This window comes from Rousettus aegyptiacus, unplaced genomic scaffold (genome assembly GCF_014176215.1).
Source record: "Rousettus aegyptiacus isolate mRouAeg1 unplaced genomic scaffold, mRouAeg1.p scaffold_m13_p_3, whole genome shotgun sequence".
Classification (NCBI taxonomy): Eukaryota; Metazoa; Chordata; class Mammalia; order Chiroptera; family Pteropodidae; genus Rousettus; species Rousettus aegyptiacus.
Genome location: NW_023416306.1, coordinates 2,835,191 through 2,863,088, shown reverse-complemented (window position 1 = coordinate 2,863,088; position 27,898 = coordinate 2,835,191). Strand labels below are relative to the sequence as shown.

Genomic DNA, 27,898 nt, shown 5'->3' with positions numbered 1-27,898 from the left:
CGAACCGCAGGACGGACGGCCGCGGTCGGCGGCCTCGTCGGACCACGAAGGCCGTCCCTTTCATTACTGGTGATGATGACCCGTCGAGAAGAAACGCCAAGGAGCGTTTGAAAGGCAGGGGGGCGGGGACGGGCGGAGGGATCCCGGGCCGAGCGATCTTGTGACTCCCAAGGAGGCAGAAAGAAGGGCCGGCGTGGCGGGAGGAGCCACGCGAGAGGGCCGGGGGGGGGGGCGGGGCGGAGGTCACGTGGCCGCCGGCGGGCGGGGCTGTGCAAGAGGCGTAAACAAGTTCGCCCGGCTGGGTGTGGTTGGGGGGGCGCCCTCCCCTTCCTCCGCTCTTTCTGTTTCGCGGACCGGGTCCCCAGCCAGCGAGATGCAGCTCTGGGCTCGCGAGGGGTAAAGGGTCTGCGTTGCAGCCTTCGAGGAGTGGCGCCTGACCTAGGGGAGGAGGGAAACGCGGTATCAGGGCACCTGTCTTTTCCTGGCAGAAGCCCACGTCTGGGACTGTGAAGAACCACTGGCTTCTGCCCTCTGGTTGCTTCCCCTCAAGACCTGATCACGACATCTGTGGAAACCGCCCTGATCCGAGCAGGCGGCTTAAAAATCAAAACCTCAGCCTCGTAACTCGTATTGTCCTGTGCTGCTTGCTTCCTAGCTGTAAACCTGGACAAGTCTGGAAGCCCTCCGAGCCTCGCTTTCTTCCTCTGCGAAGTGGGCATAATATTCGTGAAGATTCAGGGAAATAAAATATGGAGAATGTTTAAGCACAGTATCCCACGCAGAGTACAGTAAATGCTCGACCTGTGATGGTCCTTATCAGAGGCAGGACGTCAGCGCCAGGACAGATACAAAACAGCGTGAGAAGGCGGCAGTCAGGCGAAGTCTAACGGGTCCGAAAGACTTTTAGGAGCGGGCATCTGGCTGGGTGTTAAGGGAAAAGTAGATTTTACAAAATAGAAGTGAGAGAGGCAATTGGGAAGAAAAAGGCATGCCAGGCCCAGAGACCCAAAAGCGAGAGTCTGGAAGCAGGAAAATGTTGGGCGAGTTATGGGAAAAACAAGTTTTGTCATGGGAACCATTTGGGTCACAATGCAAGGCAGAACAGGATTTAAGGGGCCTGGTGCATGAGTGCCCAGCAGGGGTGGTTTTGTCAGAATTCCCAGAGGCCCAGCACGCTTCAGGATAGCGCTGTGGCCAGCTGCAGTTCTCTTGGTGAGAATTAGAAAAAGGCACCCCCTCTGGGCCCTTAGCCCATGTGAGAAGAACCCAGGGTGTACTTCAGGCCCTGCCTACTCACCCGCAACCCTCCCGTGAGCCGCGGGCAACCTTAATAACCATGCTGGCCTGTGAGGGAGGTGGGCATTGAGCTGCGGCTCCACTAGTCACACCAGTCATGGGGGCTGTTGGGGGAAGCCAAGAGTTCTTGACGCAAACAGACCAGAGCTTGAATGCCGGTTTCTACCATCGTACTGACTGGGGAAGCCTTAGTTTCCTCATCCACTACCTGGGGGGGATAGCGATGGGAATTCCCACCCTGATGGGAATTCAGGGTGGGTCCAGTGAGACAGGGCTTTGTTCAGCGAGTGTTGGGTTTGTGTTAACTGTGCTCGCAGCCAGCAGCCGTGACTCCCAGGAATCGGGTCACCAAATGCTGACTTCCGTGTCGCCACCCAAGCAGAGTCAGCTTGGGGGCCAGAAATGGAAGGGTCGGGGGAGAAGGGGAAGCATCCGAGTTCTCCCACTTCCTCCAGTCCACAAACCCTTTCCAGGCCCAGCTGCCTGCCTTTGTTTCACTCCCCTAGGGACCCAAGGCGCATCCAGAGAGTTCTGAGACCATCAGTGATGGGGAGAGGTCTGGTTAAGGGGTGGAGTTCGGGGACAGGAACTGCTCCAGAGCTGTGACCCAAGAGCCCCCTCCACCACCCCCAACTTTCCTTGGCTGGCTGACCTCATCCTGCTGGAATGTTCTCCTCAGATACACCAGCTCATCAGCTCCTGACCCTGGGGGGCCATAACCACACTGCTACTGTTTATACAGTGTCTGGAAGAAGAATGGTAATTGTTCCCTCAGCATAGACCACCAGGGGCTCATGAGAAAAGGCTGAAAAAATAAATAAATAAGAGGCAGCCCGGCCACCATCTCTGGCTGCTGCGTAGTCCTAGACACTTTCTGCTTCTCTGGGTTGATTTGTGTCACTTGCTAAATAGATGTTAATCAGACCAGTACCTTGCAGGGCCACCCCTGGAGCTTCCCTGTGGCAGGGGCTCCCCCCCCCCACCGCCGCCCCGGGCGAGCAGGTGGCGCCCACTGGATGTGTGGCGCCCACATCTGTCGCATCCACTGTATCTGTCTGTGCGGCGTCTCCCCCTCCCCTTCCCCTTCCTGGTGACAAGCATAGTACCACCCTCGGGCCACAGGCACCTGGGCCAGGCCTCACCAATCCGAGATCCCCATTGTCCAGCGAGAGTGATGGGCCCACGGTTGGACGTGTGGCCTGAGCTGGGTCTTTACATATGGACACTAAAGAGAGATTTTGTCTTTCCTGGGGGGGGGGGGGTCACTAAACTGGGGTGAGAAAGCCGTGACCCTCTCCCTCCCCTCCCCTAGGTCAGGCTTTGTGAGCAGTCCGGCCAAAAGATGCCAAAGACACAAAGAGATGGAAAGAGAGATGTCGGCTTCTAGCTTTCGAATTTCCGGAATCGCCGAGACCAGCTCCTCCCGGCTTCCAACTTCCACGAGGCAGTAACTGTTTTCGCTGACGCTACTTCCAGCTGGGTTTCTGTCCCCTGCAAACAAAAGGCCATCTAGAGACTTGAAGGCCTTGGGGAGGACACCGCCAGCCAGAAACATCTCCCCCTCGGCGCCTCCCGTTCATCCGTTTGAGCCGTCCTCTTGCTGCGGCTTTCAGCTTCTGCGTGGCAGGCCCCCCGCCAGTCGCCCTGCCTTCAGCGGCCACACATCTCCTGCAGGATGGAGTCCACGCTCCCCGGAGCGGCCCCCGAGGCCCTCCACGGCCCTGGCCTCTCCAAACTCATCATTGTCCCCTTGCTGTTTAGCGCTGTGTCCAAATGGACTAACACTATATATACACACGCACGCCCACACGTGTATTTTTAACCTGCGTAAATGGATGGTGGTGTAGAAGCCAAGCTGTTTCTTCCTTTTCTCCCCACTCAGCGTTATGCGTTGAAGCTCCACTCGCATTGCTTTGTGTACAGCCAGACAGCAGCTTCTGACTGCTGACGGCTACTCAGTGGTGCGGCGCGACACCCAGAGAGAACACCGTGATGAACATCACTGTACTTGTTCCCCGCGGAGCTGGCTGGGAATTTCTTCGGGGTACAGAACCAGGAGTAAAACCGACAGGTCACGGGGTATGCTTGGACTTGCTGGTTTTCGTTGTTTCTGGGGAATTGGTTGTTTTTTTTTAGCTTTGTTAAGGTATAATCGATATACAAAAGACTGCACACGTGTAATGTCTACGTCTTGATGACTCTGGACACCTGCATGTACTGGTGATACTGTCGCCACGACAATGATACTAAACATGTCTCTGCACAGACCGACTTTTAAATGACACCTCAAACTGTCCTCCTGGACGCTGCCCCAGGATACGCTCCCCCCCTGCAAGTCCACAAAAGTGGCCACATCCTTGCTAACCCTTTCGTCGACTAGCTCTTAATTTTTTTTTTCAGTATAATAGGGCTAGAGTGACGTGTTCTTGCTTTAATGGACCCATCTCTGACTCTTAAGGAGATGGAGCATTTCTTCGTAGTTGAAGTTCTTAGTCTCATGGGTTTCTCTTGATATGAATTGCTGATTTTTATCTTTTGGCCATTTTTCCATGTTTTTCCTTGTTGATTTGCAGGCGTGCCCTATATATAGCTTAGAAATGTGTCCCTCGTGGGCTTGGAGTTGTTTAAAATGTCTACTCCCGATCTCCCGTCTTCCTATTAATTATATTGTACTTCGTTGGAAAGAAAGTTCAATTTCGTTGATATCAAGTTCATTTTTTTTCTAAACTTACGCTTCAGGTTTTTCAGTTTCTGTTTAAGAATGCCTTTTCCCACCAACCTTTGGGTGCTTGCAGGCGGTCTTGACGTCCCTTGGCTTGTAGCTGCCTGCCTCCAGAAGGCGGGAGAACAGGATGCTCCATGACGGCAAAGTCCTCCCCCACAGACTGCTTCTCAACTCACCTTTGTGACGGAGAGAGCTGCCTGTCATCAGGTGACCAAACAGCATCGCTAAGGGGGGACAGCCGGATGTTAGGTTCTTCCAGTACCATGGAGCCCACGGCATCACCTGTGAAGTGTCCTTGCCTAAGACATGTCACTTGAGTCTGATCAAGCCTTGGATCCATCTTCCCATGTGTGTGGGACAGAGCAACAGGTTAACGGCGCCACGGGGAAACGATGAGACAAGCCCAGAAGACAGGACCTGCTACTGGCCTGGACTCTTAGCAGGGGAGTCCATGTCGACAGGGGGTAGGGCGGCGGTCCCCAACCTGTGTGGCGCCAGGGACCCGTGCTATGAGAATCTAATGCCTGAGGATCTGAGGCAGAGCTGAGGCGGTGATGCTGGCGCTGGGGAGCGGCTGCAGATACAGATGGAGCTTCGCTTGCTTGTCCTCTGCTCACCTCCTGCTGTGCGGCCCGGTTCCTAACGGGCCACGGGACGGTACCAGTCTGCAGCCTGGGGGATGGGGACCCCTGGTATGGGATACCATCCTATGACACGAGAGGCTAAAGAAGCAAGCGCAATGCTCGAACGTGGCAGGATTCTGCTTCTGAAAGAGCAAGAGAAAATTGGGGGAAATTGCAAAAAAGCAAGCATAAACTGGATATTCAACAATCTTAGGGAATCACGGACAGTTTTCTCAGGTGTGATAATGGCACTGTAGTTAGGTGACTGTAAGAGCCTTACTTTTAGGAGATAATATAGTCTCACGTGTTGATGGGTGAAGCGCCATAATGCGTGCAGTATACCTCCAAAATATTTTATCAGCACAAGGCATTTATACACACACGCACGTGCGCGTGGAGAGAGATAACGCGTCTTTGGCAAATGCTGACTCCCGCCGAGCAGATGCAGGGGCTATCTGGGCGCTCATGTGCACGTCCATTCTCTGTCCTGTTTGAAAGTTTTCATAATAAAAACTTGAAAAATCATTTGAAGGTAAAAAAAAAAAAAAAGTCGGAACACGCAGTGACCGAAACCGAGGTCCTGGTCACAAGGACGTGGTTCCGGATGTGCCTTCGCCCCCCCTGTCCCCCGGCTCTCCCCACCAGTGAGAATAAGCGCCCGGCAAGACGGCTCATTTCAACAGTGGCAGAATGCACATAACATGTTTCCCATCTTGACCCTGTCAAGTTCAGTGGCGCTCAGTACGTGCACGCTGCGGGGCTCCCGTCACCGCCATCCGTCCACGGAACTTTTTTCATCCTGCAAAACCGAAACTCTGTATTCGCTAAACAATAACCCCCCCCTCCCATCCCCTAGCCGCTGGTACCTGCCATGCTCCTTCTGGTCTCTGCAACTTTGCCTGTCGTAGACATTGCAGGTAAGCGGGATCAGACGGCATGTGTCCCCCCGCGGTGGCCTTATTTCACGTGACACGTCTTCGAGGTTCATCCATGTAGCAGGCGTCAGAACTGTCCTCTGGCTAAGGCTGCATAATATTCCACGGCGTGGAATACCGTATTTTGTTTGTACTCGTGTGGCGCTGGACACCGGAGGGTCCCGCCACGCAGCCGTCGCGGACGCTGCCGCTGTGAAGGTATCTCTGAGTCCCTCTCTCGCCGCTTTCGGGGTGCTCGGTAAAGGACCTTTTCCTGCTTTCCAAGTGAGCTCATCGCACGTGTCTTTTTTAGACTGCAAACCACTCATCTTGCAGAAATGCGTGGACAGATCACTTTCCATGGCCGTACCAGCTATAATCATGAGACCACGAGGTCCTCCCTCTGTCCCCAGGATCCCCAGTGTTTTCTTGTTTTATTCTGCGGACGGGACCTCCCTGGAAGCCCAGGGGTGGTTAAGAAGCAACAGAGGAGGAAAGTGCTTATTGTTCGGGGGCCTCTGATGAGGGGGTAGCTTGAAAGTCCCCGAAGGCAACAGATCTGTGCAAAGCAGCTGTAAATCGGGTGCAGGTCCTGGTAGGTGGAGGGTTCTCCCCTGTCCATTCCGCCCAGCGTGTCCCGCAGGCGGGCCACCAGCGTTGAGAACGTGTCCCCCGTGTGGAAAGAGAGGGCTCTTTTCCCGTACGGTTGTATCTCTGGCCCTCCGTGAGGGCGCGTGCGTCCCCACTCCGCCACCCCGAATGGCCTCACTTCTTCACCCGTCCATCTCAGGCCTCGCTTCCTGGGCCTGGAGACTGAAGCCCTGCCTCAGACCCAGAGTCCCCTGACACAAGTAGGATGCGGGGGGCAGACGGGGCCTCTCCCAGCTCGGCAGTCACAGCCAACTCCTCTGTTCGCTGAAACCACCCAGGCACCCAGGCTGTCACCCGCTGACGGTCCTGCTCCACGGGGCTTGACTGGGGAGGCCAGACCCTTTGGGAGATGTTCACCCTCCTAAGGCTGGCCAATGAACACACGCGCTCATTCACACGCACATGCATGTGCGCAGCTTGGGAAGACCACAGACCCGCATTCATCTTGCATGCTTTCTGATCTTGGGACGTGCGGGGCATGGTGCTGGGGAAGACTGCGGGGTACCTGGGGGGGGGGAGTTCACACCTTAGTGGATCAGCCAGTGCCCCCACTCTTGCCGAGTGGCCTTGCGCCTCGCGCCAGCCACACCTGAAAACTGGTTCCTGGTTTCCCGTCACATGGTCAATAATTCCAAGTGACAAAATCTCCTTAGGACTAAAAAAAGACGGAGCTTGTGAAGCGCATCCCCACCCCCCCCCACCCCCGCAATCTGGCCCCAGGTCCCAGAACTGTCACTCCTTGTCCCTGCGGCCTCTGAGGGGGGGTTCCTCTGAGTGTCCGGAGAACACGAAAGGGGAAAGAGGAAGTCATCCCACGTTCGCGGAGCAGGAACCAAATGCCAGGTGTTTCACTCATAATCAACCCGCATGTAAATTAGCTCGGCCCACCTGAGGGGAATCAAACTGCCGCCACCCCGGGGTTTGTCTCTCTTTTCAGCTGTTCTGGACCTTCTGATTGAAGAGCGAGCGCAGTTCTGTAGTCCGCGGTTGACCGTTTCCGCTGAGAAACAGCAACTCACCCATCGAAAGTATTTTAACGTTTACGAAGTGTTTTTGCACGTGCCATCCCATCTGCTACCTACACCGACCCCAAAGGAAGCCCGTCCTCGGCCCGCTCACAGACGCGAAGTCAGTCTCGGGGGAGGCCACGACCTGGCCCAGATCGCACAGCTGGCGTGTGTCGAGACTCGCGTGCCACTCCGGGCCTGGGCGCCAGACTGATGCTTGCGTTCCGCCACGCGACCCTGGGGGGGTTAGACGTCGCCCGCTCCAGGAATGGCCGCTGGGCATCTGTGCTTTATGAAACAGCCGATATATCTAGATCAGAGGCAAGAACACAACAGTCGCCGTGGTGAAGGGCCGCAAAGGGAGTGAGGAGGCCCCATCCTGCTTCCACGGCAGTGTGCCCCGGGCCGGTCCCTCTCTAGGCCGCAGTGTCCCCTTCTGACGCATGAACCGGGGTATCTGCCGTCACCTGCCCCTCCCGTGCTCACGGGGCCTCCTGCAGAGGGGTTCGCGTTTGCTTGGGGGGACTACGGGGGACTTTAGAAGAGGTTTCTGGGCTGGAAGCCACGGTCAGAGAAGAGGAGCTGATGGGCTCCTTTAAGAGGCCCTCTTGTTGTTTCCCGAACCCAGAAATGGGGTCCCTGGGTGCCTGTTCGACGGCCCTGCCGGCGTCGCTGGGAGGCGTCGGTCAGGAATCAGGACTGGGGTGCAGCCCTGCTCCCCGCCTGGTTTCCCTAGGCCTCTCTTTCCTATCACACTCCTCTCCGCTGAGACAGGAAGGCACCCCTGCCCTGCACCCTGGGGTCTTCCACCAGGGTGCAAGAGATTCAAGGAGGCCGGGGGACTGGAGGTCTGGCTCACAGCTTGGCCGACTGTGTGGGACTCAATAGCAAAGGCCAATAAAGATTCCTTTGAATCGCAAAGCGATATATGGACACGCACAAGGGCATACGAGAGGGAGGGGGAGGGGCGGGGGAGAAGGGGGAGGGGCGGGGGAGAAGGGGGAGGGGCGGGGGAGAAGGGGGAGGGGCGGGGAGAAGGGGGAGGGGCAGGGAGAAGGGGGAGGGGCGGGGGAGAAACTAAGAGACACAAACTAGGACAGGTGCATCTTCTTTTATTCCTCCTCCTCTGTCTATTGCTCTTGTAATTTAAGCAGTTAAGAGGGAGGGAGAAAGAGAAAGGGAGGGGGGGTGAGAGAGCAAGAAGGAGGGAGGGAGGAAGAGTGATTTTTAGTTGCCGGCTTTTGCCAGAGGAAAGGAAGGAAGGAGCGCCACCGCGTGGCCATACGGCGAATTGCGTTCTCTCGCGGAGCGCGGGCGCCTGGGTCGCGCGGGGTGGTGACCGGCCCAGCAGGGCAGGGCCATGCCTCCGCCGCCAGCAGCGTTCTCAAGCCGGGATCCCGCCACCTGAGCCGCCCAGTAAAGAGCTCAGCGACCTCCCTGAGGGGCTGTTGCTGCAGGACAGCCTTGGAGAGCTTTTCCTGGCCCCAAGAAGCGACGGAGAAGGACGCTGCCAGGGCTCAGGCCAGCGGCTAGGAGCCAGCACCGCCCCCTCGGTGCAGGAGCCACCTGGTCCATCCTTGCCGCCTCGGTGGATGGGCACAGCCCGTCTTTGTCCCATCTCTTTCTGTGGCCATTCTGAGCCAAGGCCAGAAAGGCTTCCGAGGTCACACAGGTCATGCTAGAGCCGGGACCTTGCCGACCCCCCCCAGCACAGCACGTTCACCCCTCCCCCTTTCCCACCCCCACGGAGCTTCTGGAACTGCCTATACTTGCCCGAGGTGTCTCCGCAGAGAATGGGGGGCTCCGCCTGCTGCCCGCCGCCCGCCACCCGCTGCCTGCCTCCCCGTGCTCAGTGAGGATGGTTCCCATCTATTTAGCCGGGTCACGGTTCCTGCCGGCCATTGCTACCGGGGTCAGTCTGCGCCTGCTGCCCGTGACAGGCCCCCTCAGCGTTCCGAGCCTTAGACAGCTCCTGGTCTCACCGAGAAGCCCCTGGGTGCCCAGCCTGACAAAGCGAGACAAGAATCCAGGGGTTGTCCTGGCTGGGCCAAGTCCTTTAGACCACAGGCGACCCCAGGGATTGTGGGAAGTCTCGGAAGGCTTCCTGGAGGAGTTGAGAGCTGATTTGGGCTGTGAGGAAGGAGACTCGAAGAGAAAGAACATCGAATTGAGCCAGCGAGAGACCCGTGTCCCTCCCCCACCAGCCACAGTGATTGGCGCAGGGGTGGTTGTGTGGCTAGGCGGGATCAATCAGAGTCGACCCCCCGGCCTCTCACTGAAAATATTGAGGAAGGGGCTTTCTTTCCACCGGAGTTTCCAAGCTCGTAGACTGTCGCTGATAATGTTGGTGAGCTCAGTGCCAGGCTAAAACCAGCACGGAGAAAGGCAAAGCCGAGAGATGGTGAGAAAGATATCCCCTCATCCATCCCTTCACTCATTCATTCATTCATTCATTCTGTAAATGCATCGCTAGTGTCTACCACACACTGTTCAAAGCGCAGGAGCTTCGGCTGTGAGCCAGGCACACACGACACCGGCTCTTGTGGGCTTCCTTTCCTGCGGGCAGTCAGGCCAAAGAGTAAACAACGAGGTGAGACGCCGACCAGATATTTTTCAGAAACTTACGAATGCCAAGAAGAACAAAGGGCGGGCTGATGGAGCGGAAAGCCACTGGGGTGCAGAGGGCCTGCTTTAGCTGATGGCCAAGGCGGTCTCTCTGCAGAGGTGACATTGCAGCCGAGAGCTGAGTGACAAGACGTCACGGCTACGGGAAGATATGAGAGTTAGGCCATCCAGGCAGAGGGGACAGCACCTGCAAGTGTCCTGAGGCCGGGGCAAATGCAATTCAGACACTGTCCTTTGAGCGCCTGGATCCAACCATGCCTGAAGTTGACCCTTTTCCATGACGGGAAACGGACTGTTGCGTTGTTGTTATTTAATTCATTCAATCGAGGTTTCTGCACCTTGCATCCGAAAAAAGTGCTTTCATCTGAAAGATTTCTGTCACTCTGAAAACCGTGCCAGGCTAATCTCTGAAGCTGAGAGTTTTGTCTCGCCAGGCTGAGGGGAATCGCCGAAGGTTTTCCAGCCCGGGGCTCTTCCTGACTTTGCTTCTTTTCTCTCTCTAGGCGCTTCTCGCGAACATCCCACACACCCCTTCAGTCTCTGTCCTCCACCCACGCTGAACTTGGCCGCTGTCCGTCCCGTGAGGGTCCTGGCCTCCGGTCCTGCCTTCGCACACGGCGTTTCTCCTTTTAGACATTCTTCCTTCCTTCCCTCCTCCCAACAAACTCAGCCTGACATCGACTTAGACGGCAGCCACTGCCCTCACGAACTCTCCAGGTCCGCGTCCCCTTCCCCTGGCCCACGCTCCTTTGCATGCCGCGTTTACATCACGGCGTTTTCGCCCCAAGTTACAAATCTCGGGGTGCCCCCGGCCCGCCCGCTAGGCCAGGAGGGAGCTCTCATGCGGGCTCCTGACTGGCTCTGATTTGAGACCCCAGCATCTGGCACCCCGCAGGCACGCAACAGACATGCCCTAGCTAAGGGAGTCCTAGGGCCTGAGCGTCCCTGCCAAATTCACATGTCGAACCCCCGCCTCTTGAAGTGACAATCCTTGCAGGGGGGGCCTTGGGAGGGACTCAGGTTCAGCTGACGTTCCTGAGGGTGGGGCCCCCATGATGGATTCCTGTCCTTAGGGGAAGGGAAAGCGACCCCGGGGCTCTCTCTCCGACCTCGATGGGGAGGTGGCAGTCTGCCGGCCTGGAAGCTTGTCTTCAGGAACGGAGTCTTGGCCTTGGCCTTGGACTTCTCGGCCTCCATGAAAATAAATCGCCCGTGTGTGGCATTTTGCTAGGGCAGCCCAGGCTGACCAAGACAGGGAGGCAGGGAGCGGGGAGCAGGGAAGGAGGGACCCAGCACGTGAAAGGTACTCGCAGAAACTCGAAGGAATGAACGGGCACTGGAGAGCTGAGGTGCTTCCACCCTCGGACAGGTCAGCGGAAGCCCTTTATCTCCAAGGCTGCCTGCTGCGGGGGAGTGGCGTTGGCCCTGCAGGCGGCCCCTGGGGGCACCGATCCAGAGGCCGGGAGGTCTCAGGTGGCAGCAAGGGCCTCGGGGACAGTGCCCCCACCCCACCCCGGCTGGAGGCCTGGACTCTGCCTCCCACAGGGGGCGTCCCTCGGTGGCTCCTGTGAGTCCAGGCTGGGATCCGGGTTTAGGAAGGGAGTCCCCGAGCTGGTCACTCAAGGGGTTACGAAAGGACTCCGAAGTGGGGTCACCACCTTAGGCCAGCGGCTGAACTGCATCGGCCCCCTGTAGCAGCTCCGCACTAGAAAATACCCCAGGAAGGACACATCCCAGTCCGTAAAGGGGTTGGCGAGTTGAACCACGAAAACCTGTGAAGCCATCAAATAGGTTCATTAAAGCCCCGCGAGAATCTGGGGGGTACTTATGTAAAAGTCCGTGGGAAAAGACCCACTGGTTTACGACTGCGGAGTGTGGACGTGCGTGTACAGTCAAGTGAGGCCATCGGGAAACGGTCACTGGTCAAGCTCAGGGACAATTTTTCCTTAATGTTCTTAAATGATTGTTTAAAGTTTTCTGTTGGCGATATTCGGAAGAACATTCCCGATATTTCCGCTGATCTCTCACCAGCAAGAAGAGAGACCCAGGGCTGGGGGTGTTTTTCTCCCGCGGGTCCCGATGGCATCCCGCAGGGTGGGTGACGGCCGGGCTGGCGCTCACCTCAGGGCGGGGCCAGGCTGGGACAGGCCTCGCCCTGAAACCCCCTTTCTCTTGCTGTCGGACCTTGGACTTGGAGTTCAAGTTGGGGCTTCTGGTCGCCAAACGTGTTTTCTTTACGAGGGAAACATAATCTCCCCAGCACTGGGCTGGAAGAGCATGCAAATCAGCCTAACAGTGCTGTTTTGTGAGTTCTTGTCTTATGCAAAACGCCCTCCTCCAGAAATAAATTAGTCATCTCGGGAGCCAGAGGCTATTGGGGCGGAGGAGGAAGGGGGGGGGGTGGTCAGGGCACAGGGCTCCAAGTCAAAGGGGACGAAAGGTCTGCGACTGGCCGTCCCTGCTCTCCCCCTGGGGCCTGGGGACACCCTGGAGGCCTCTGTGGACCTCTGCGGGTCTCCACCTTGGCCACCAGGTGGCGACACACACACACAGACCCCGGACCCAGGTGCAACCTGCACGTGGGCCTGAGCCCGCACAGGGTCCCGCGGACTGTGCACTACCTCACCCGCCAAGCCTTGGCCCCTTCTAGGGGATGCATGAACTTGACCTTTCTTCTCAAGGGTGACCTCTGCAGGGAAGGAGGGAGGGAGGGAGGGAGGGAGAGAGGGAGGTGAGGGAGAAAGGAACGAACAAATGAAGGGAAACAGAAGAAAAAGAAAGAAAAACTAAGGAAAGTTGAAAGTCCTCTATGCAAAATCAGGTTTACGCCTACATATTTTAAATCAACCTTAATGTTTAAAACCTAGTAATTTAGCCATTCAAAGTTTCCGGGAGAAGATTCTGCAGCTCCGGGGGCCAGGGGGGGAGAAGTGGATGTGTCCTGGCAGCTTTGATAAGCAAATGTCACTCCGAGCTGCTGCTCGCCATTGGCTGTCCCTTCACCGCCAGATTTTGACACAAATAATCAGATTGAAAATCAGGGAGGGGAACAGAAGAGGGGAAAAAAAAAAAAACGGAGCGAGAGAGAAAGGAGAAGTGTCTGTTTGTGTGGAGAGTCGCAAAGGTGACAGCGTGGAGCCCATCCCCGAGCGCGGCAGCCGGGGCCCCGCGCAGGACCAGAAGCCTCCGGACGCGGCCGGTGAGTGCTGTGCGGCGCGCCCGGCCCCTTCCCTTCCAATCCGCACGTCTGACTTAGGTGGGGACACGGTCCCTTTTGCACTTCGAGGAAGGAGTACGAGGCGGGCTGGCGAGGTCTCCCGTGGGACGAACCGGGGTGGTGGGGGCATTTTTTCTGAGATGCTGTGAGCCTGCCTGGGGGTTACACCTTCTGACAGGTGGACGTAAACAGCCTTTTCGAAACCCAGGTTTCGGCTGGAGGATATCACCGAGAGGCACAATGTCGCGCTCACCCCGGAGCGGTCCCAGGGACCTGGGAGGAGCGTGGGGGTACACACTCAGAGTCGGGGTTGCTCCCCCGCCTTGGGCACAAACTATCACAGTCCCTGGGGCACTCTGAGCCCGTCCGTCTATAAAGGGAGAGGGTAGGACTAAGATGTGTCCTCAGAGCTCCTGGAACACTGAGTAGGGACTGTGCCCCGTCACCCGCTGAGGGCAGAGGGGCGGCCGCCCCTTCCCCAGCCTCCAGGAACCACGGGGCGGTCAGTGGGGAGTGTCGTCACAGCCTTTCCGACCTTTTTGGGGAGAAAAGCCAAGGTAGAGAGGTGGGTTCTGGGGACAGGCACTTGCCTCTAAAGGGGAGCTAGTTAAATGGGGACAGCCCGCGGAATCCCTGAGGGTTCACGCGCGAACATTTTTCTGGGGAACAAGCCCGCGGCTTCCGTGAGACTCGGGGGAGGGGGCGCGGGGCGGGGGAAGGGTCGCTCACAGTCTGGACCCGTCTGGGAGACTCGGGCTGAGCCGCGCCTGCTCCCCGCCCGCTTCGTGCTCGATGGACGGACAGAAGGTGCCCGTCTCAGCAAAGTGGTGGGTTTCTTGTCCTCGGAGCTGGCACAGGAGGGACCCTCCGGATAAGGAGATGAGTGAGGGCTCTTCCAACTCAGATTTGGGGATCGGCATGCTGGTTCCCCGCACAACGTCCTTGGAGAACCTCAGGAAGCCGCGAGAGTTGCGTTCGATCGATGGAATCATTCAAAACTGGCTCAGTTTTCTCGGGGTTCAAGGAGGGTGGGTGGGCTTGGGGGGGTTCCTACAGAAGAGCACGAGGACCCCCAAAGGTTCTGGGGCCAGATCACCCCCCCGGGCAAATAGCCTGATCACGGGCGACACTTTTACTGGGACACAAGTTCTTGACCCTTTTCAGAAAGGACAGAAAACCGCGCGGCCCTCCCTCAGCCTGGAGGGAGGTTCTCGCTCATTTGCTCCCAGGAATTGGAGTCGGCGCTTCAGTCTCTAATTCAGAAACGCTCAGGAAACGTCTCGTCCACTCGTTTTTGTTTTTATGAGATAAAATTATACACACCATGAAATTGACCATTTTGACCATTTTGCGTGGCATGAGGTACACACACGTCACCATGTCCCCGACTCCGCCAGTTCTAGAACGTTTTTCACCGTGCAAAACCGAAACTCTGTATTCATTAAACAGTAACCCCCCTCCCCTCCCCACGGCCCCCAGCACCCGGCATTCTCTCCTTTCGGTCTCTGTGAATTTGCCTATTGGAGGTTTGGCAGATAAGTGGCCTCGCGTAGCATTTGTCCTTTACCGGTCGGCTTATTTCCCTCCGCGCGACGTCCTCGGGGTCCATCCCGGTCGTCGCGTGCGTCAGGATGTCCGTCCTTGTGAGGGCTGAATAACGTTCCGTCGAGGCACACGTCACGTTTTCTTCGTCCGTCATCCGCGGACGGACACCTGGGGCGCGTCCGCCTCCGGCTACTGTGAATGATGCTGCTGCGAATTTTGGTGGACGGCTGTCTGTTCGAGTCCCTGATTTCCGTTCTTTCGGGGGTTCGCCCAGAAATCGATCCGCGCTCACTCGTGACAATGCGAATTCCAAATGAAAAGAATGCCCGCTCTCTGCTCCGGCCCCTCAAAGGACCCGGGTCACTCCCCCCCCCCCGACCCCCGACTCCTGCGTGGAAAGGGTTTTTTGTCTTTTTGTCTGCATTTCCTCTTAAGTCAGTCTTCAGACATCGAGGAAGTCCAGAGGGTCCTCCTTAGCTAGAAACAGCGAGTCTTACCCAACTCTCCCAAAAAGGGAACCCAGGCAATGAGTTTCTCAGCCAAGGTGGGCCGGTCCCGCACCGAAGGTCAACGAACCGTGTGTGTGGGATTTTGGAGCACAAAGGAAGTGTAGAAATCTCTCTCTCCAACCGTCCCTTTTGAGCAAGAGAGAAAACTCGAGCCCCGGGTTGGCGGCTGACGTGGTCAAGCTCAGGGCCACACGATCCGACTCGGCCCCGTGGCGGCCCGAGACACCTCGGTGTCGGGAAACCACCCACCTGCTGCCCCAGTTCCGCCTGGAAGTCGGGGTGCAGGGCTGCCCCCCTCCAAAAGCTGTGGCCGAGATTCTGGCTCAGCGTCAGGGGACCCTCTATCAGGATTGGGGCTTTTCTAAGAGATGTTAACAGCGAGTCTCTTTCCGGAGCCCGATACCATCGAGGTCTCTGTCTCATGAAGAAATCTTGGGCTTTCACAATCTCTGCTCTCAGCTCTCAGAGCAGGTCCATGTGAATCAAAACGGTGTAGTTGTTAATTAACTACCGTATAGGTGATTGGTTCCTGTTTTCTGTTGTTTATTTTTAACTTAGTGAACAGGGGCCAAAGGGAAGTTGTCTGGGTGCAGCTTGGGAACCCGAGAGAGTGTGGCTGTGTGTCCTCTTGAGTTCGAGACGGCTGGCATCTGGGGTCCCCTCAGGGTTTGAGCCCAAGCGAGGCCGGCGCTCCCCCGAGGAGGTCTGTTCTCTCACCCAGATGCTTCGGGGACCAATGTCGGGCCTTCCGGCTTCTGGAAAAGATGCGAAACTCAGGGGGGGTTGAGTTTTCCACCTTTTAGCCCCAACGACCAGCCTCCCCCTCCCTGTTCCAGACCACGGGTGTGATGGGCTGACCACCGGGTCAGGGGTCAAGTCCTAGCCTGGCTCAGCTGCGGGGCTAGCAAGCCGCTGTCCTCTCTCGGTCTCAGTCTTCCCCTTGGGACCCAAGAAGACCGCTGCCCCCCCCTTCCCCAGGAGCTGTCGCACTCGGTGCCGTGACGCACATCGGGGAGCTGTAAACACCGTCCCCCCCAAGCTTCGTTCTCTCGAGTTGAGGCAGCGCCCGGGTCCTGGGCATGGCGGCCCGGGGTGGCCGAGGCCTGCTCCGCCTCGCTCTGCCCTGAAAACGTGAGCCAGTCCTCAGCCTAGGCTCCTCCTCTGTAAAACGGGGTCCCAGCGACTCAGCCCCCCGCCCCGGGTCAGGATCACGGGAGCTGAGACCAAGCCGACGGCAGCGGCAAGAGTTTCCTGGGCTTCTGGCCCCCGCGGCCTGAACGCCCCCCCCCCACCTTTGGTGCTCGTCAACTTACTAATAAAATACTACGTAAAAATAAAAATCACTGGCTAGAGAGAGAGAGAGAGAGAGAGAGACCATGTCCCTCGGGAGCCCCCCAGGGCGAAGGGCGAGGGGAACCCAGCTCCCCAGCCCGCCCCCATTGTGTGTGGGTCTCCTCTGGCCTGGCCTCCCCGAGAGCTAGAAGCGGGAAGGAAGGGGGCCGTGGGGAGCCCCGGCAGTGGGGGGTGGGCGGGAGGAAGGCTGTCCCTGGAAGATAAGGCCACCGCAGCTGCCCGGCAGGCCGAGGAGGACAGCAGGCCAGGCGAGCCTTGCGAGGTCAAAATCTGACAGCTGGTCTGGACCCCAGAGGCCTTCAAGTCCCACCCCCTCCGAGCCCAGGGCGGGAAGGGCCTGGAACATGTCCCCCGCTCCTGGTCCAGGGCTCATCCCTGTCCTCAGAGCCTGGGCTGACACTTAGCTGTCACTCGGGGCTCCCTGCGTCCTGGGCACCACACTGGCATGTCACGCCTGTTTGTTTTAAGGTCCTTTCTCCCCACAGTGGCCCCAGGAGGTTGGGGGCGATCCCCACTGAGGAGATCTGGACACTGAGGCCCACAGCGAGAAGGGCCGGACCTGGGCCGGGGCCCCCTCTCCCTGGGCAGAGCGGCCACAGACTGCTGATGCCCCCCGGGGCCCTGGACAAGAGGCAGGCAGGCTGGGCAGAGTTGGGGGTCCCCGTTCTGCCCGGCCCTGGGTCACCGCCTTGGGGAAGGGGTGACAGCCCAGCACCGCTCCAAGTGGTGCCTCTAATCTCCCTCCCCCAGGGCGGCCTTATCACCGCAGCCCGCAGCGCGGTCCGCGGGCGGCCGTGACCCTTTCCCGCGCTTGGCCCTGTCGCCCCACAGCCATGGCGGGTGCCGGCCCCGGCGGGAAGGGCTCCCGTGAGGCCTGGGGGGTGGGGCCGGCAGGAGCGCCCACAAGACTGGCGCTGGCTGGGTGTCTCCTCCGCGCGTCTGCCTGGCGGTCGGGGGGAGACGGGACCACCAGGAGGTGGTGTCTGTCACCTAGAGTGACCCCGCTCTGCCACGCCCCGACACCTGCCCGGGACGAAGGCCGGGTCTCCACCCATTTGGTCCTCGGGGTCGTCCCGCAGCCCCCGACCGGTGGTGGGTCTGTCTGGTGACGGGCCGGGCTGGGCGGCCGCGGGCTGAGCTGCCGGGGCTGGTGGACGCCAGTCTCCTCCTCCACGTCCAGAGACCACCGGCCTCCTGGTGGGGTGGAGTGCGGGTCCTCTCGGGGCGTGGGCCTCGCGCACAGCTCTAACCCTCCCCTCACCCCCAGAGAGAGAGGCGAGGCTCCTTTCCCTGTGGGGGCCGGGCTCCGAGCCAGGGCCACGGCCGAGCTTGCACGATCACGTGGATTTGCGATTGAGGTGCCCCCCCACTTGCTGTGGCCCCCCTGCCAGGTCCCGCCCCGCAACAGGCACTGAGCACATATGACTCGCTCCCCAGCACTACCACCAGCCAGGCCGCCCCACTTGACAGAAAAGGGAATAAGCCCAGAGAGGTTAAGTGTCTGCCCCAAACGGCACGGCGGGTGAGCTGGGACTCTAACTGGCTCCAGCAGCCTGAGCCGAGACCACCCGTTTCTGTGGTCCTCGAAGGCCGATCCGACCAGGATGCAAATGCAGGTTCCAAGATGTGGGGTCCGTGTGGAGACCCCCTTCCCCTTCCTTCCCCGCTCCCAGGCAGCTCAGGGCGTGCGGGCGGGAGCAGCCCGAGCTCCCCGCCTTCCTTAGCAAGGGAGCTTAGGGTGTACGGCTGCCATAACAAAGTCCCACAAACCGGGAGGCTTACAACAGCAGAAGTGTGTTCTCTCGGGGTTCTGAAGTCCAGAAAACCAGAATCGAGGTGTCGGCACGGTCAGCGCCCCCTGCAGGGTCTGGGGGAGCCTCGGCCTCACCCCTCTCCGACCTTCCAGTGGTCGCTGGCGACCCTGGGCCTCCAGCTGCAACGCGCCGACCTCTGCCCTGCCCCCACGTCGCGCCCTCTGTGCGCCGGTGTCCCTGCGCCCGAATATCCCCCTTCCCACTAGGGTGCTGGGCGAATTGGATCGGGGGCCCACCCTAACCCGGAGTGACCGCATCTCACGGTCAGTCACGCCTCCGAAGACCCTATCTCTAAATAAGGTCACGTTCAGAAGTTCCACATGGACACGAACTTCCAACCCAGGACAGTGGATTCTGACCTCAGGACGAGGCTCAAAGACACGGAGGGGTGCCGTCCTGTCGTCCCTCCTAACCGTCCCCACCGGCCCCCCTCGCAGGTGTGGGGTGCACGCCGACAATGCCGCGCTCCTTCCTAGTGAAGAGCAAGAAGGCTCACAGGTACCACCAGCCCCGCGCCCGGGAGGATGAGCTCGTCTGGCCTCCCGCCCTGAGCCACGGTGAGTGGGGGAGCCAGGTGTGCCACACCCCCCGGCCCTGTGCCGCACCTCCTGGGGCTCCGTGGCCCCGCTTCCAGGCGTGGGAGCAGGCGGGGCCCAGCACATGTTGGTGGAGGGACCGCGTCCACCTCTCTGAGCCCCCGGGGCTGTGTCAGGATGACATCAGTTCCGTGGCTCGGATGAGGACATGTGGGTCCGAAGTGGGGGTTCGATCGAGGGCTGCGGTGAGGTCCAAGGGAGCTCCAAGGGGGTCGAGTCCTCGGGGCCTGCACCCAGGTCCCCCATCTGGGCAGAGCCCCTGAGAGCAGCCAGGGGCAGCCACAAGCAGGTCTCCCTGGGGCCCGCCTGTCCTGTGGGGGGAGACCTCCCCGGCCCCCTCGGGGCTTCCCGGGCCTGTAGCTGGTGGCTCTGATGGTCTCATCTCCCCGCAGTGACCAGGGACCAGGCCTTGAGCAGCGACCCCATCCTCGGCACCCTGTTCCCGAGCCAGTGCCTGGACTGGACGGACCTCAAACGGGAGCCGGAGCTGGAGCTGGACCAGAGCCTGACGAGGGTGGCTTCGGCACCAGGTACCGTGCCTGAGGCCCCGGCCGCTCGTGCCCCAGCGAGTGCGAGGGGCATGCAAGATGGGTGGGCCGCTGGGAGCAGAGGCCCCTGGGAGTCAGAAGCACTGAGGGTGTCATGTGGGTGCAGCCCGGGCTTCTGCTTAGACTCCTCCTGGACAGGAGCTCGTTGCCAGACAGGGACTTCAGCGTGAGGGTGCCAGGGAGCGGCCGGGTGGGCCGATGCCGTGGGCGAGGTGGGCACTCTGTGTGGGGCGGGGACCCAGAACCCCCACTGTAGGTTTCTGGCACGTGAACACTGAAATCCTCGGCTCGCGGCAGGGAGCGAGTGGCCCGTTTTTAAAGGAGTCACCCCCAAGCTCGTGTCCCACTCCCCACAGAGGGTCCTGCTGTGCTGTGTCGACCCCAGGACGGGGACCCGCCGCCCTCCGACTCACCCCCGTTCTACAAGCCCAGCTTCTCCTGGGACGCCCTGGCCTCGTCCTACAGCCACGGCTACCGGCAGACCCCCTCCACCATGCAGTCCGCCTTCCTGGAGCGCCCCGTCAGCCTGTACGGCAGCCCCCTGGTGCCCAGCTCCGAGCCGCCCTTGGACTTCGGCCTCGGCTATTCCCCGGGCATGGACGCCTACCACTGCGTCAAGTGCACCAAGGTGAGCGGCCGAGCGGGCGGGGGTGGGGGTGTGCGGGGGTGTCCCCTGAGCTGCGCATCTCCGCAGCATCGAGGGTCCACGACGTGCGTTCTCACTGCCCAGTGAGCCCTGCGCGAGGCGCTCCACGTGCCTGAGCCCCGGGAGGGGGTCGGCGACCTGGGGTTGGGGACAGACGAGTCACTGGCCCAAGGGCACACAGTGCATAGATGTCAGAGCTGGCCAGGGCTGACTCTAGTTCTTAACCGCCAGGCTGTTCGCCTTGAGATGGGGCCACGGGGGGGCCTTCTGGACCCCAGGCCATGAAGGGTGAAAGACCCCTTCCCAGGATGCACGATCCGATCCCCGATCCCGCTGCTGGAGCTGTGCGGGGGGGTGGGGCAGGGCGGCCCTGGGGGACGGAGGGAGCGGGCAGCCCTGGGACGCAGGCCCCGCCCGCATCAGCGCCCCCAGCAGCCCCTGCTCTGCCCCGCGCGCAGGTGTTCTCCACCCCACACGGCCTCGAGGTGCACGTCCGCCGCTCCCACAGTGGGACCCGGCCCTTCGCCTGCGACGTCTGCGGCAAAACCTTCGGCCACTCCGTGAGCCTGGAGCAGCACACGCACGTCCACTCCCAGGTGGGCATCTGGCCGAGCACGGGGCTCCCGTTCGCCCTCCTGCGCTGCGCTCCTCCCAGGGAGCCCAGGGGGCCCCGAGGGCGACACAGATGGGGGGGGGGCCCTCACTATCTGCCTCTGCCGTCTGGGTCTCCCCTTCCCGCTCTGCAAACGCCTCAGTACCTGGTGGACCCAGGAGGCTTCACGCACACCTGGCCCAGGTGGGATTTCGGGGCAGCACGAGGTCTGCGATGCTCTGAGATGGCCCCGCCCTCAGGGCGGGGCAGGTGTGCTCACCTCTGAGGCCCTTGACTTAGAACCTTGCAGTCAGACTTAAACATGCGTCCCATCCCGCTGGGCCCTGCCTGAGGCAGGAGCCCCCTCTTTAGAATTCCATTCCTGGAAAGCACCTGCCACTGAGCTGGGTCACTAACACCTGGGTAAATAGAAAAGCTCAGGTGCGACAAGCACCTTCCTCCTGACCGCCCTTCGCGGTCGCTACCCTCAGCGTTCCGATGCCCAGACACGGAAGCCGAGTCTCAGGGAGGCGAAGTGACTTGCCTGTAGCCACATGGCCAGTAAGAGGCAGAAACCAGAATCAGGCCCCGGTAACTCAGACTCTTACCCAAGCCGCTGCTCAGCCCCCACCATCCCCGCCTCCAGGAACTCACTCCAGGTTAAGGGGCATGAAGTGTGAACCCCTGAAAAATCTCCCAGATTAGTTGGTCCACAGTTAGTCAACAAACATGTATTGAGACTTATTTTATTTGGGATACCGTGAAAAATACAAGAAACAGCCTCACAGGAGGCCACTTGGGCCCCAGCCCTTCCTAGGAGGCAGGAACGGGGGTCTTCCTCCTCCCGTCCTAGAGGCCACCCCAGCGGAGTGTCCTGTTCCCCAGGGCATTCCGGCCGGGTCGAGTCCTGCGCCCAGCTTGGCAGTCCCGGGCCGCGAGGCCCCGCCCGCGCCTGAGCCCCCGGCGCCTCGTTTCCTCCGGCAGGAGCGCAGCTTCGAGTGCCGGATGTGCGGCAAGGCCTTCAAGCGCTCGTCCACGCTGTCCACCCACCTGCTCATCCACTCGGACACGCGGCCTTACCCCTGCCAGTTCTGCGGCAAGCGCTTCCACCAGAAGTCGGACATGAAGAAGCACACCTACATTCACACAGGTGAGGCTGCCCCCGTCTGGGCCCGGCCAAGCCCCTGCGCCAAGCCCCCCAGGGCCCTGCCAGGTCCCCTGGCACGCCCACCGTCCGCTGTGAAAAGGTCCCGGCTTTAGAATGGGGTGGGATCCAATGATGTGGGGGGGGGGCGTCCCCCTCCAGGAGGACCGTGTTGCCTAAGTTCACCTAGTGCATGGGAAGAATACTGGAAGGCCACGGCCAAAGCCAATGTGCCTGTTCTCATGGGGAGAAGCGAGACCAGCAGGTGAACGCTTCCCGCATTCATTCATTCCGCCTTTAGGCCATCATTCATCCGTCACTCCTGGGCCGTCTTGCCCTGGATGGCACGCCAGGCGCTGGGCCGTGCTGGCAAACGCGAGGCCCCGGCACGGCCCGACCTGGCTACAGCCCAGGGCGGCGCGGGTGGGTGTCAGAGCTGTTTACCCCGTCTCCCGTCAGTTATTTTCTAAAGCGAATGTGGGTCAGCCGGCCGTGAGATAAAGCACATCAGCGTTTTGGGGAACAGATGCAGGGCGTGGGGGCGGCAGGCCCCGCGCGGAAGGCCCTGACCCACCTTTTCCCCCCCTGCCCCCCCCACACACAGGTGAGAAGCCGCACAAGTGCCAGGTGTGTGGGAAGGCCTTCAGCCAGAGCTCCAACCTCATCACCCACAGCCGGAAGCACACAGGCTTCAAGCCCTTCAGCTGCGAGCTCTGCGCCAAGGGCTTCCAGCGCAAGGTGGACCTGCGTCGGCACCGCGAGAGCCAGCATGACCTGAAGTGACGTCGCGCCGGGCCCCGGCCGCCGGCCAGCCTGTCCCGAGGTCCCCGCGCCACGCGCCCAGCCCAGCCCCCGGTCTCCGGACGGGAGGCGGCACCGGACGAGAGGCTTCCAGCTTCTTCGGAGACTTACGCAATCGCTGCGCGACCTCGGGCAAATCGCTTCCCCTCTCTGGACCAACATCTCTCCCGCTGCAGAGCGTGGGAGCTGGGCTGGGTCTTTTCTAAGCCGATGCTGTCCACAGGGGTGAATGCTTGGGGGCCTTGCCCCGGGGCAGAGCCCAGATGGCCAGAGGTGGACAGGGATGCCAAGAATAGGCCCGAGCTGGGGCCCGCAGAGACGCCCTCCCCCTGCCTGCTGCTCATCACACTAGGACCTGGACCCCTGGGTTTCTAGCGGGCCTCTTTCAGCTTGCCGTGGACGGTCAGAGCCACCTCCCGCCCCAGGAAAAGGCCGAGCACCCCTGTGCTTCAGCCAGACATGTCGGCTGCCCCCCGCTTCTGACTACCACTTGGGGGTGGGCGAGGAGGTTCCAGTTCTGACACCAGACCACGGGGCCGGCGAAACCGGCAGGCGTTGCTATCAAAAGCCTGTTCCCCTCAACCGCTGTGAATGGAAATAAAGACACGGATTTATTTACACCCGACCAGCATTTATTAAGTGCCTACTGGGTGCAGGCTACTGTGTGGTGGGGGCTTTGAAGAGCAGAGATGCCTCGGCGTTCGCCCGGACCCGAGGGGTAAGGGCTGCAGCAGAAGCCTGAGGAGTTGGGGCGACGGGGGGGGGGGGCGCGGGGGGCGCAGGGTCAGGGGCTGTGTCCCTTTCCTGTGGCCGCTGTGACAAACCGCCACAGACCGCGTGGCTCCGAACCACACGCATTTGTCCTCTGCCAGCTCGGAGGTCGGAAACCCAAACAGGGCTAAACACGAGTGTCGGCGGGTGCATTCCGTCCGCCCCGGAGCTTCCGGGGAATGCGCGTCCTCCATCTTTTTCGAGGCTGCCGCGCTTTCCGGCTTGGGGCCTGACTCTGGCCTCTGCTTCCTTCCCCGCATGGCACTCTGCTGTCACCTCTTGCCTCCTCCTTGGGACCACGTCGGGCCCACCCGGCTAATGTAGGGGAAACGTCCCGTCTCGGGTCCTCGGGTAATCGCTGTGACAGGCTGCATAACGACCCCCCGAAAGGGTCCTGGCCCCTCAACCCTGTTGACGCTGCATTAGATGGCAAACGGGCCTTTGCAGACGTGATTAAGCGAAGCCCGATGCCGCCCCTCGCTAGCCACGTGACTTCAGGTGGCGCTCCCTGCTCTGTAAACAGGACGGTCCCCTCCTGTGGGCCGTTGGAAGGGCTCCCTGAGGCCACGTGCGATGAATAGCAGTGAGCCGGGCCCGGCACATGGTAAGGACAAGGCCCACTCGAATGCCATCTCCTCCACGAAGCCTCCCTTGGTCATTCCTCCCAGAAGTCCTCCCCGCTCTGAACACTGCTCCCTGGGCTCCTCGCTTACTGCTCGGGACCTACCTACCACTAGAGAGAATCCTCTCTGAGCCATGGTCCTCAGCACCTAGCCTGGACCGGGCCCACTGCCATGGACGGTTCTGAATGAGTCACTCCCAGGTCCTGGGGTGGGGGTGAGGGTTTCCACAATCGTCTCTAACCCATGCAAGAAGGTGTCATTCATTATCCCATTTTATACAAAGGGCGACTGAGGCTCAGCGAGCTCGCCCGGGGGCACACGGGCCAGCGTGGAGCTGGGGTCAGGACGTCCGAGTCGGGGTCTTTTCGCGTCTCCATTCACACTTCCTCCGGCAACCCCTGCAAAAGCCTCCTCCGGTCCTCGCCTCCTATGTGACTGTGGGGTTCCAGGGCCCCTTGGGGGCAAGGACTCCCTGGCTCAGGGTTTGGCAGGGCAGGACCCTGGTGGCATGTCTCATTCTGAGGCTCTTCCTGTTTGCCTTCGCCAGAATTCCCCTGAACAAACCTGTTTGGGGTGTGAAGGCTGGGGTGGGGGGCTCGAGATTTGCATAGGAAGGTAGTCGGGCATCAGCCACCTCCCAGCTCAGGTCCTGCAGGGCCCTAGAGGAAGAGGGCCTCCAGCAACTCTGGGCCAGCAACACCTTGGAGACCACCCGCCCCTCCCGCCTGTCCACGGAGACCCTGAAGCCCAGAGAGGGGAAGGGACTTCCCCAAAGACACACAGCCAGACGTGCACCTCCTAGGTCTGGGGAAGTGTGAAGGTGGGTGCTGGGGACACACACACACACACACACACACACACACACACACACGCACGCACACGCACGCACATGCATGGAGCTGCTTTGCATGCCCCTTGTTTGCTAAACAAAAGCACACCAGGATTTCTGCCACTTCTGCTGAAGGGCGAGGCCATGGGAGGGACAATGGGTCTTTCTCTGCGGAGGTTCAGGGAGATCAGGGTTTTGCTTGCGGCCCTCACTGGGCACCCACGTGGTGTGGGGGTCAGGGCCGCTGCAGCCTCAGAGCAGTGGGGGCTGGGAACCCCATTTGCACATTGCAGAGAAAGAGGGCTAGTGGGCGTGTATATTGGGGGGACCCCTGCGAAATCTGTTTCTCCCCACCCTGGGTAGGAGTCAGCCCTGTACGGAGGGGGCCGGCTCGGCCCTCCCCACCCCCTCTCCACAGGAAGCAGTCATTGGGATTGGGGGCTCCTTGGAGTACCCCCAGTTCCACTGCCCTGAGCGGGAGGCAATGCCCTGTCCCTGGCCCGCACCCCCTGCCCCCCACGGGCTGCTGGAACCCTGGGCTCCCCGCGCAGAGCAGCGGCCCCTGGGGAAGGCGCCCAGACGGGCTCCAGCCCATGGGCCAGCGGTGATCTTCAGACCAGTGGGAGCAGAGCTCTCTGTGGAGGTTCTGTCCCTTCAGAGATGCGGGGGACTGTGCCCATCACACTGGGACTGGGGGCTCCCACTCGGCAGGTGCGATGCGGCGCCTCCACACTGCGTCTGTGACTGGAGAGAGTTCGATCGCCCCATTCTCTGCTTCTCACGTCACGGGCCACCTGTCTGTAATCCCTACCATCCGCGTTGCAGGGCGTGAGCCGGGAGGCAGTGCCCAGCTCCCGACAAGGACACGGCTTCCCTTTGTCCCGTCAGGGCTCCGAGGCCCGGAGGGGAAGCAGTGGCCCTCGTCATACTGCCTGCTCGTGGCCATGGCGCCCGGGATCCTGTTTTACTGACCCCTCGTCCTGTGGCCTTTCCACCGGGCTACGGGGACACTGTTCACACAGAACATGGCGCAGACGGTGGCCTCCGCAGTCGCGTGATGAGCCGGGGGCCGTCGCCCCTCCCAGGCTGCCGCACTGCCCCCGCTGCCGAGGGCTGGGCCGGCGTGCCCAGGGGCCCGTCGGACTCCACGTTGGCGCCCTAACCTGACCTGGAGCACCCAAATTTACTTAATGGTAAATAACGAAACCAACATTTTACTATGAAAACAAGGCGGCCGCATTCGGGAGCAGAATGCGACGCCCGAAGCCACTTTCCGGTCGAACGTCCCGTCAGTGCTGGTGGCTTCAGGCTTCGCCCCCCGTCCCTGAGCTCCCCCTGCGTGCGGCAGAAGCCCCACCCCGGAGCAGGTCTCACCCCAGCAGGGCAGTCAGGTCCCCCCAGCCCCAACGAGGGTCCCCAGAAGGACAGACTGGGAGATGCCTAAAGGAGGTCTCCACGGAAATCACCGACAAGGATGGAAATGCGTCTCCCAGGGTTGGCTCCGGCCTGTCCCCATCTGGAGCATGCTGGCCTGGAAGGAGCTGGGGGGCCGGGCAGGGGAGGAGGCAGGGCTGGGCCCCCGGGGTGGTGGGGGCGTGGAATGCCATAGAGTTCTCAAAGTTCCCTAGAGACCCAGCGTGGCTCCCCCGTCACCCAAAGACTCGAGTCCAGGCCGGGGCCTAACCTTCGCTGCCCTCGGGGTGGGAGCAGACTACCCCAGAGGGAAGGGGCAGGGGGAATAGGAGTGGGGGAGGTGGCAGGGGACAGAAGAGACACAGCTAGAGAGAATGACCGAGCGTCTAGGCCAGCCAGATGCACGCGAAGCCGGAGTGGGCTCACGCTGTGAGGCTGAGCGTGGCCCAGGCGCAAAGCAGCAGGAGAGACCCCGGCCCGGGCCCCGACGAGTCTCCTAAAGGCACCGGAGCCACTGACCGCTTCGCAGACCAGGGGAGGGGACGAGGGGGAAGGAAGGTCCATGCTGGGTGCACGGGGTGGCCCAGGGACCGAGCACAGGGGAGCGCCGGGGGCCGGGGGCCGGTTCACAGTCAGTATCAGGAGTGACAGCAGCCCAGCTCCCCGGCTCCCCCAGCTCCCCGCTGGCGCTGCTCAGGGAGGGGAGGGCCACCCCCTTTCCCCGAGGAAAGGGAGGTCCCTCCGAGGAACACCAAGGCCATGCCTTCCCGCTTCCCTGGAACTCTGCACCAGCAGTAAAGTCTTTCCCGTTATTCCCCCCGAAAGGCCTTTAGGGAATTCTTGGTGCAATTTATCACCCCCAAGCCTTCGCCCATGGTGTTCCCTCCACCGGAAGGCCCTCTGCCCTCCCTGAACCCCTGAACCCCAACTTCAGTGCATAAATATTCAACATGTGCTCACCCCGTGACCCTCCATCTACCCCTAGGAATTCGAGTTACAGAAATAGTCACGGGCGGCCGCACGGTCCCGGGACAGGCCCATCTCCCGCAGCCCGCCGTTCACGGAAAAAACATTGGAACCATCCTAAACTCTCGCCAGAGGGGACTGGCGGCCCGACCAACGCTGGATCAGACCAAGGCCGTCACAGCGCGCTCTGCGGGGACGGCCGGAAGGGGCCTGGCGCGGGTAGGAGTGGAAAAGGCCGCTTCTCGACACCTGTGGATGCTCAGAGGACCGGATGAGAAGAAAGCCCGCCGGGCCGCGGAGAGCAGCCGCTCCCGGGGGCCGGAAAGCAGGGTGGACTTCACTCTCAAGGCTGTCTGCTCGCAAGAGTGGGCGTGTCTGTGTGTGTGTATTTTTACTGGGGAAAAAAAAAATGGAAGAGTAAATAGATTTTGCAGAATCCATGTCGGCATAGGAAGCCGTTTGCGATATCGTCACGAGAAAGTCGTTTATGAACCGGGATGCGCGTGGGGCTCCATTTCGCTCGCGGCGCGCGCAGAGGGAAGCCGGCGTAGGGGCAGGGCGGCCTGTCTGGGGCGGCCGCGGCGGAGGAGCGGGGCCTGCGCCCACTTTCCCCCCCTTGCTTTTCAGTGTGGATGTTTCGTTTGTCTGCAATGGGAGTGCATGATAAAGTTATCGCTGGCATTAAAAAAA

The 27,898-nt window shown here is 60.6% G+C and overlaps 1 protein-coding gene and 1 long non-coding RNA gene across 4 annotated transcripts; one reads left to right on the top strand and one right to left on the bottom strand.

Moving 5' to 3' along the window:
- Nucleotides 1–12,637: 12,637 nt before the first annotated feature.
- On the top strand, nt 12,638–23,221 carry GFI1B (growth factor independent 1B transcriptional repressor). 3 transcript variants are annotated; one of them, XM_016133926.2, is made up of 7 exons: nt 12,638–13,040; nt 18,717–18,836; nt 19,268–19,405; nt 19,780–20,051; nt 20,528–20,665; nt 21,646–21,811; nt 22,410–23,221. In XM_016133926.2, the coding sequence occupies exons 1-7, from the start codon at nt 12,776–12,778 to the stop codon at nt 22,586–22,588; spliced, it is 1,278 nt and encodes a 425-aa protein (XP_015989412.2). In that variant the 5' UTR covers nt 12,638–12,775; the 3' UTR covers nt 22,589–23,221. The 3 variants fall into 3 exon arrangements, with proteins under 3 accessions (XP_015989412.2, XP_036074024.1, XP_036074025.1); XM_036218131.1 differs by having other exon boundaries at nt 21,547–21,811; XM_036218132.1 differs by lacking the exon at nt 12,638–13,040 and having other exon boundaries at nt 16,633–18,836; nt 21,547–21,811.
- LOC107504580 lies at nt 14,529–16,612 on the bottom strand. The gene is made up of 3 exons (XR_001595507.2): nt 16,120–16,612; nt 15,362–15,867; nt 14,529–15,238 (listed from the first exon to the last, which is right to left on the bottom strand). It is a non-coding gene; the product is annotated as an uncharacterized LOC107504580 (long non-coding RNA).
- Nucleotides 23,222–27,898: the final 4,677 nt, after the last annotated feature.

What these genes read in the sequence shown, in the direction of transcription:
- GFI1B (XM_036218131.1), top strand. Translation starts at nt 12,776, where the DNA reads ATGTGTCCTGGCAGCTTTGATAAGCAAATGTCACTCCGAGCTGCTGCT. An exon ending in ACACGCACGTCCACTCCCAG is followed by an intron (nt 20,666 to 21,546) that starts GTGGGCATCTGG and finishes CCTGTTCCCCAG; the next exon opens with GGCATTCCGGCCGGGTCGAG. An exon ending in GCACACCTACATTCACACAG is followed by an intron (nt 21,812 to 22,409) that starts GTGAGGCTGCCC and finishes CCCCACACACAG; the next exon opens with GTGAGAAGCCGCACAAGTGC.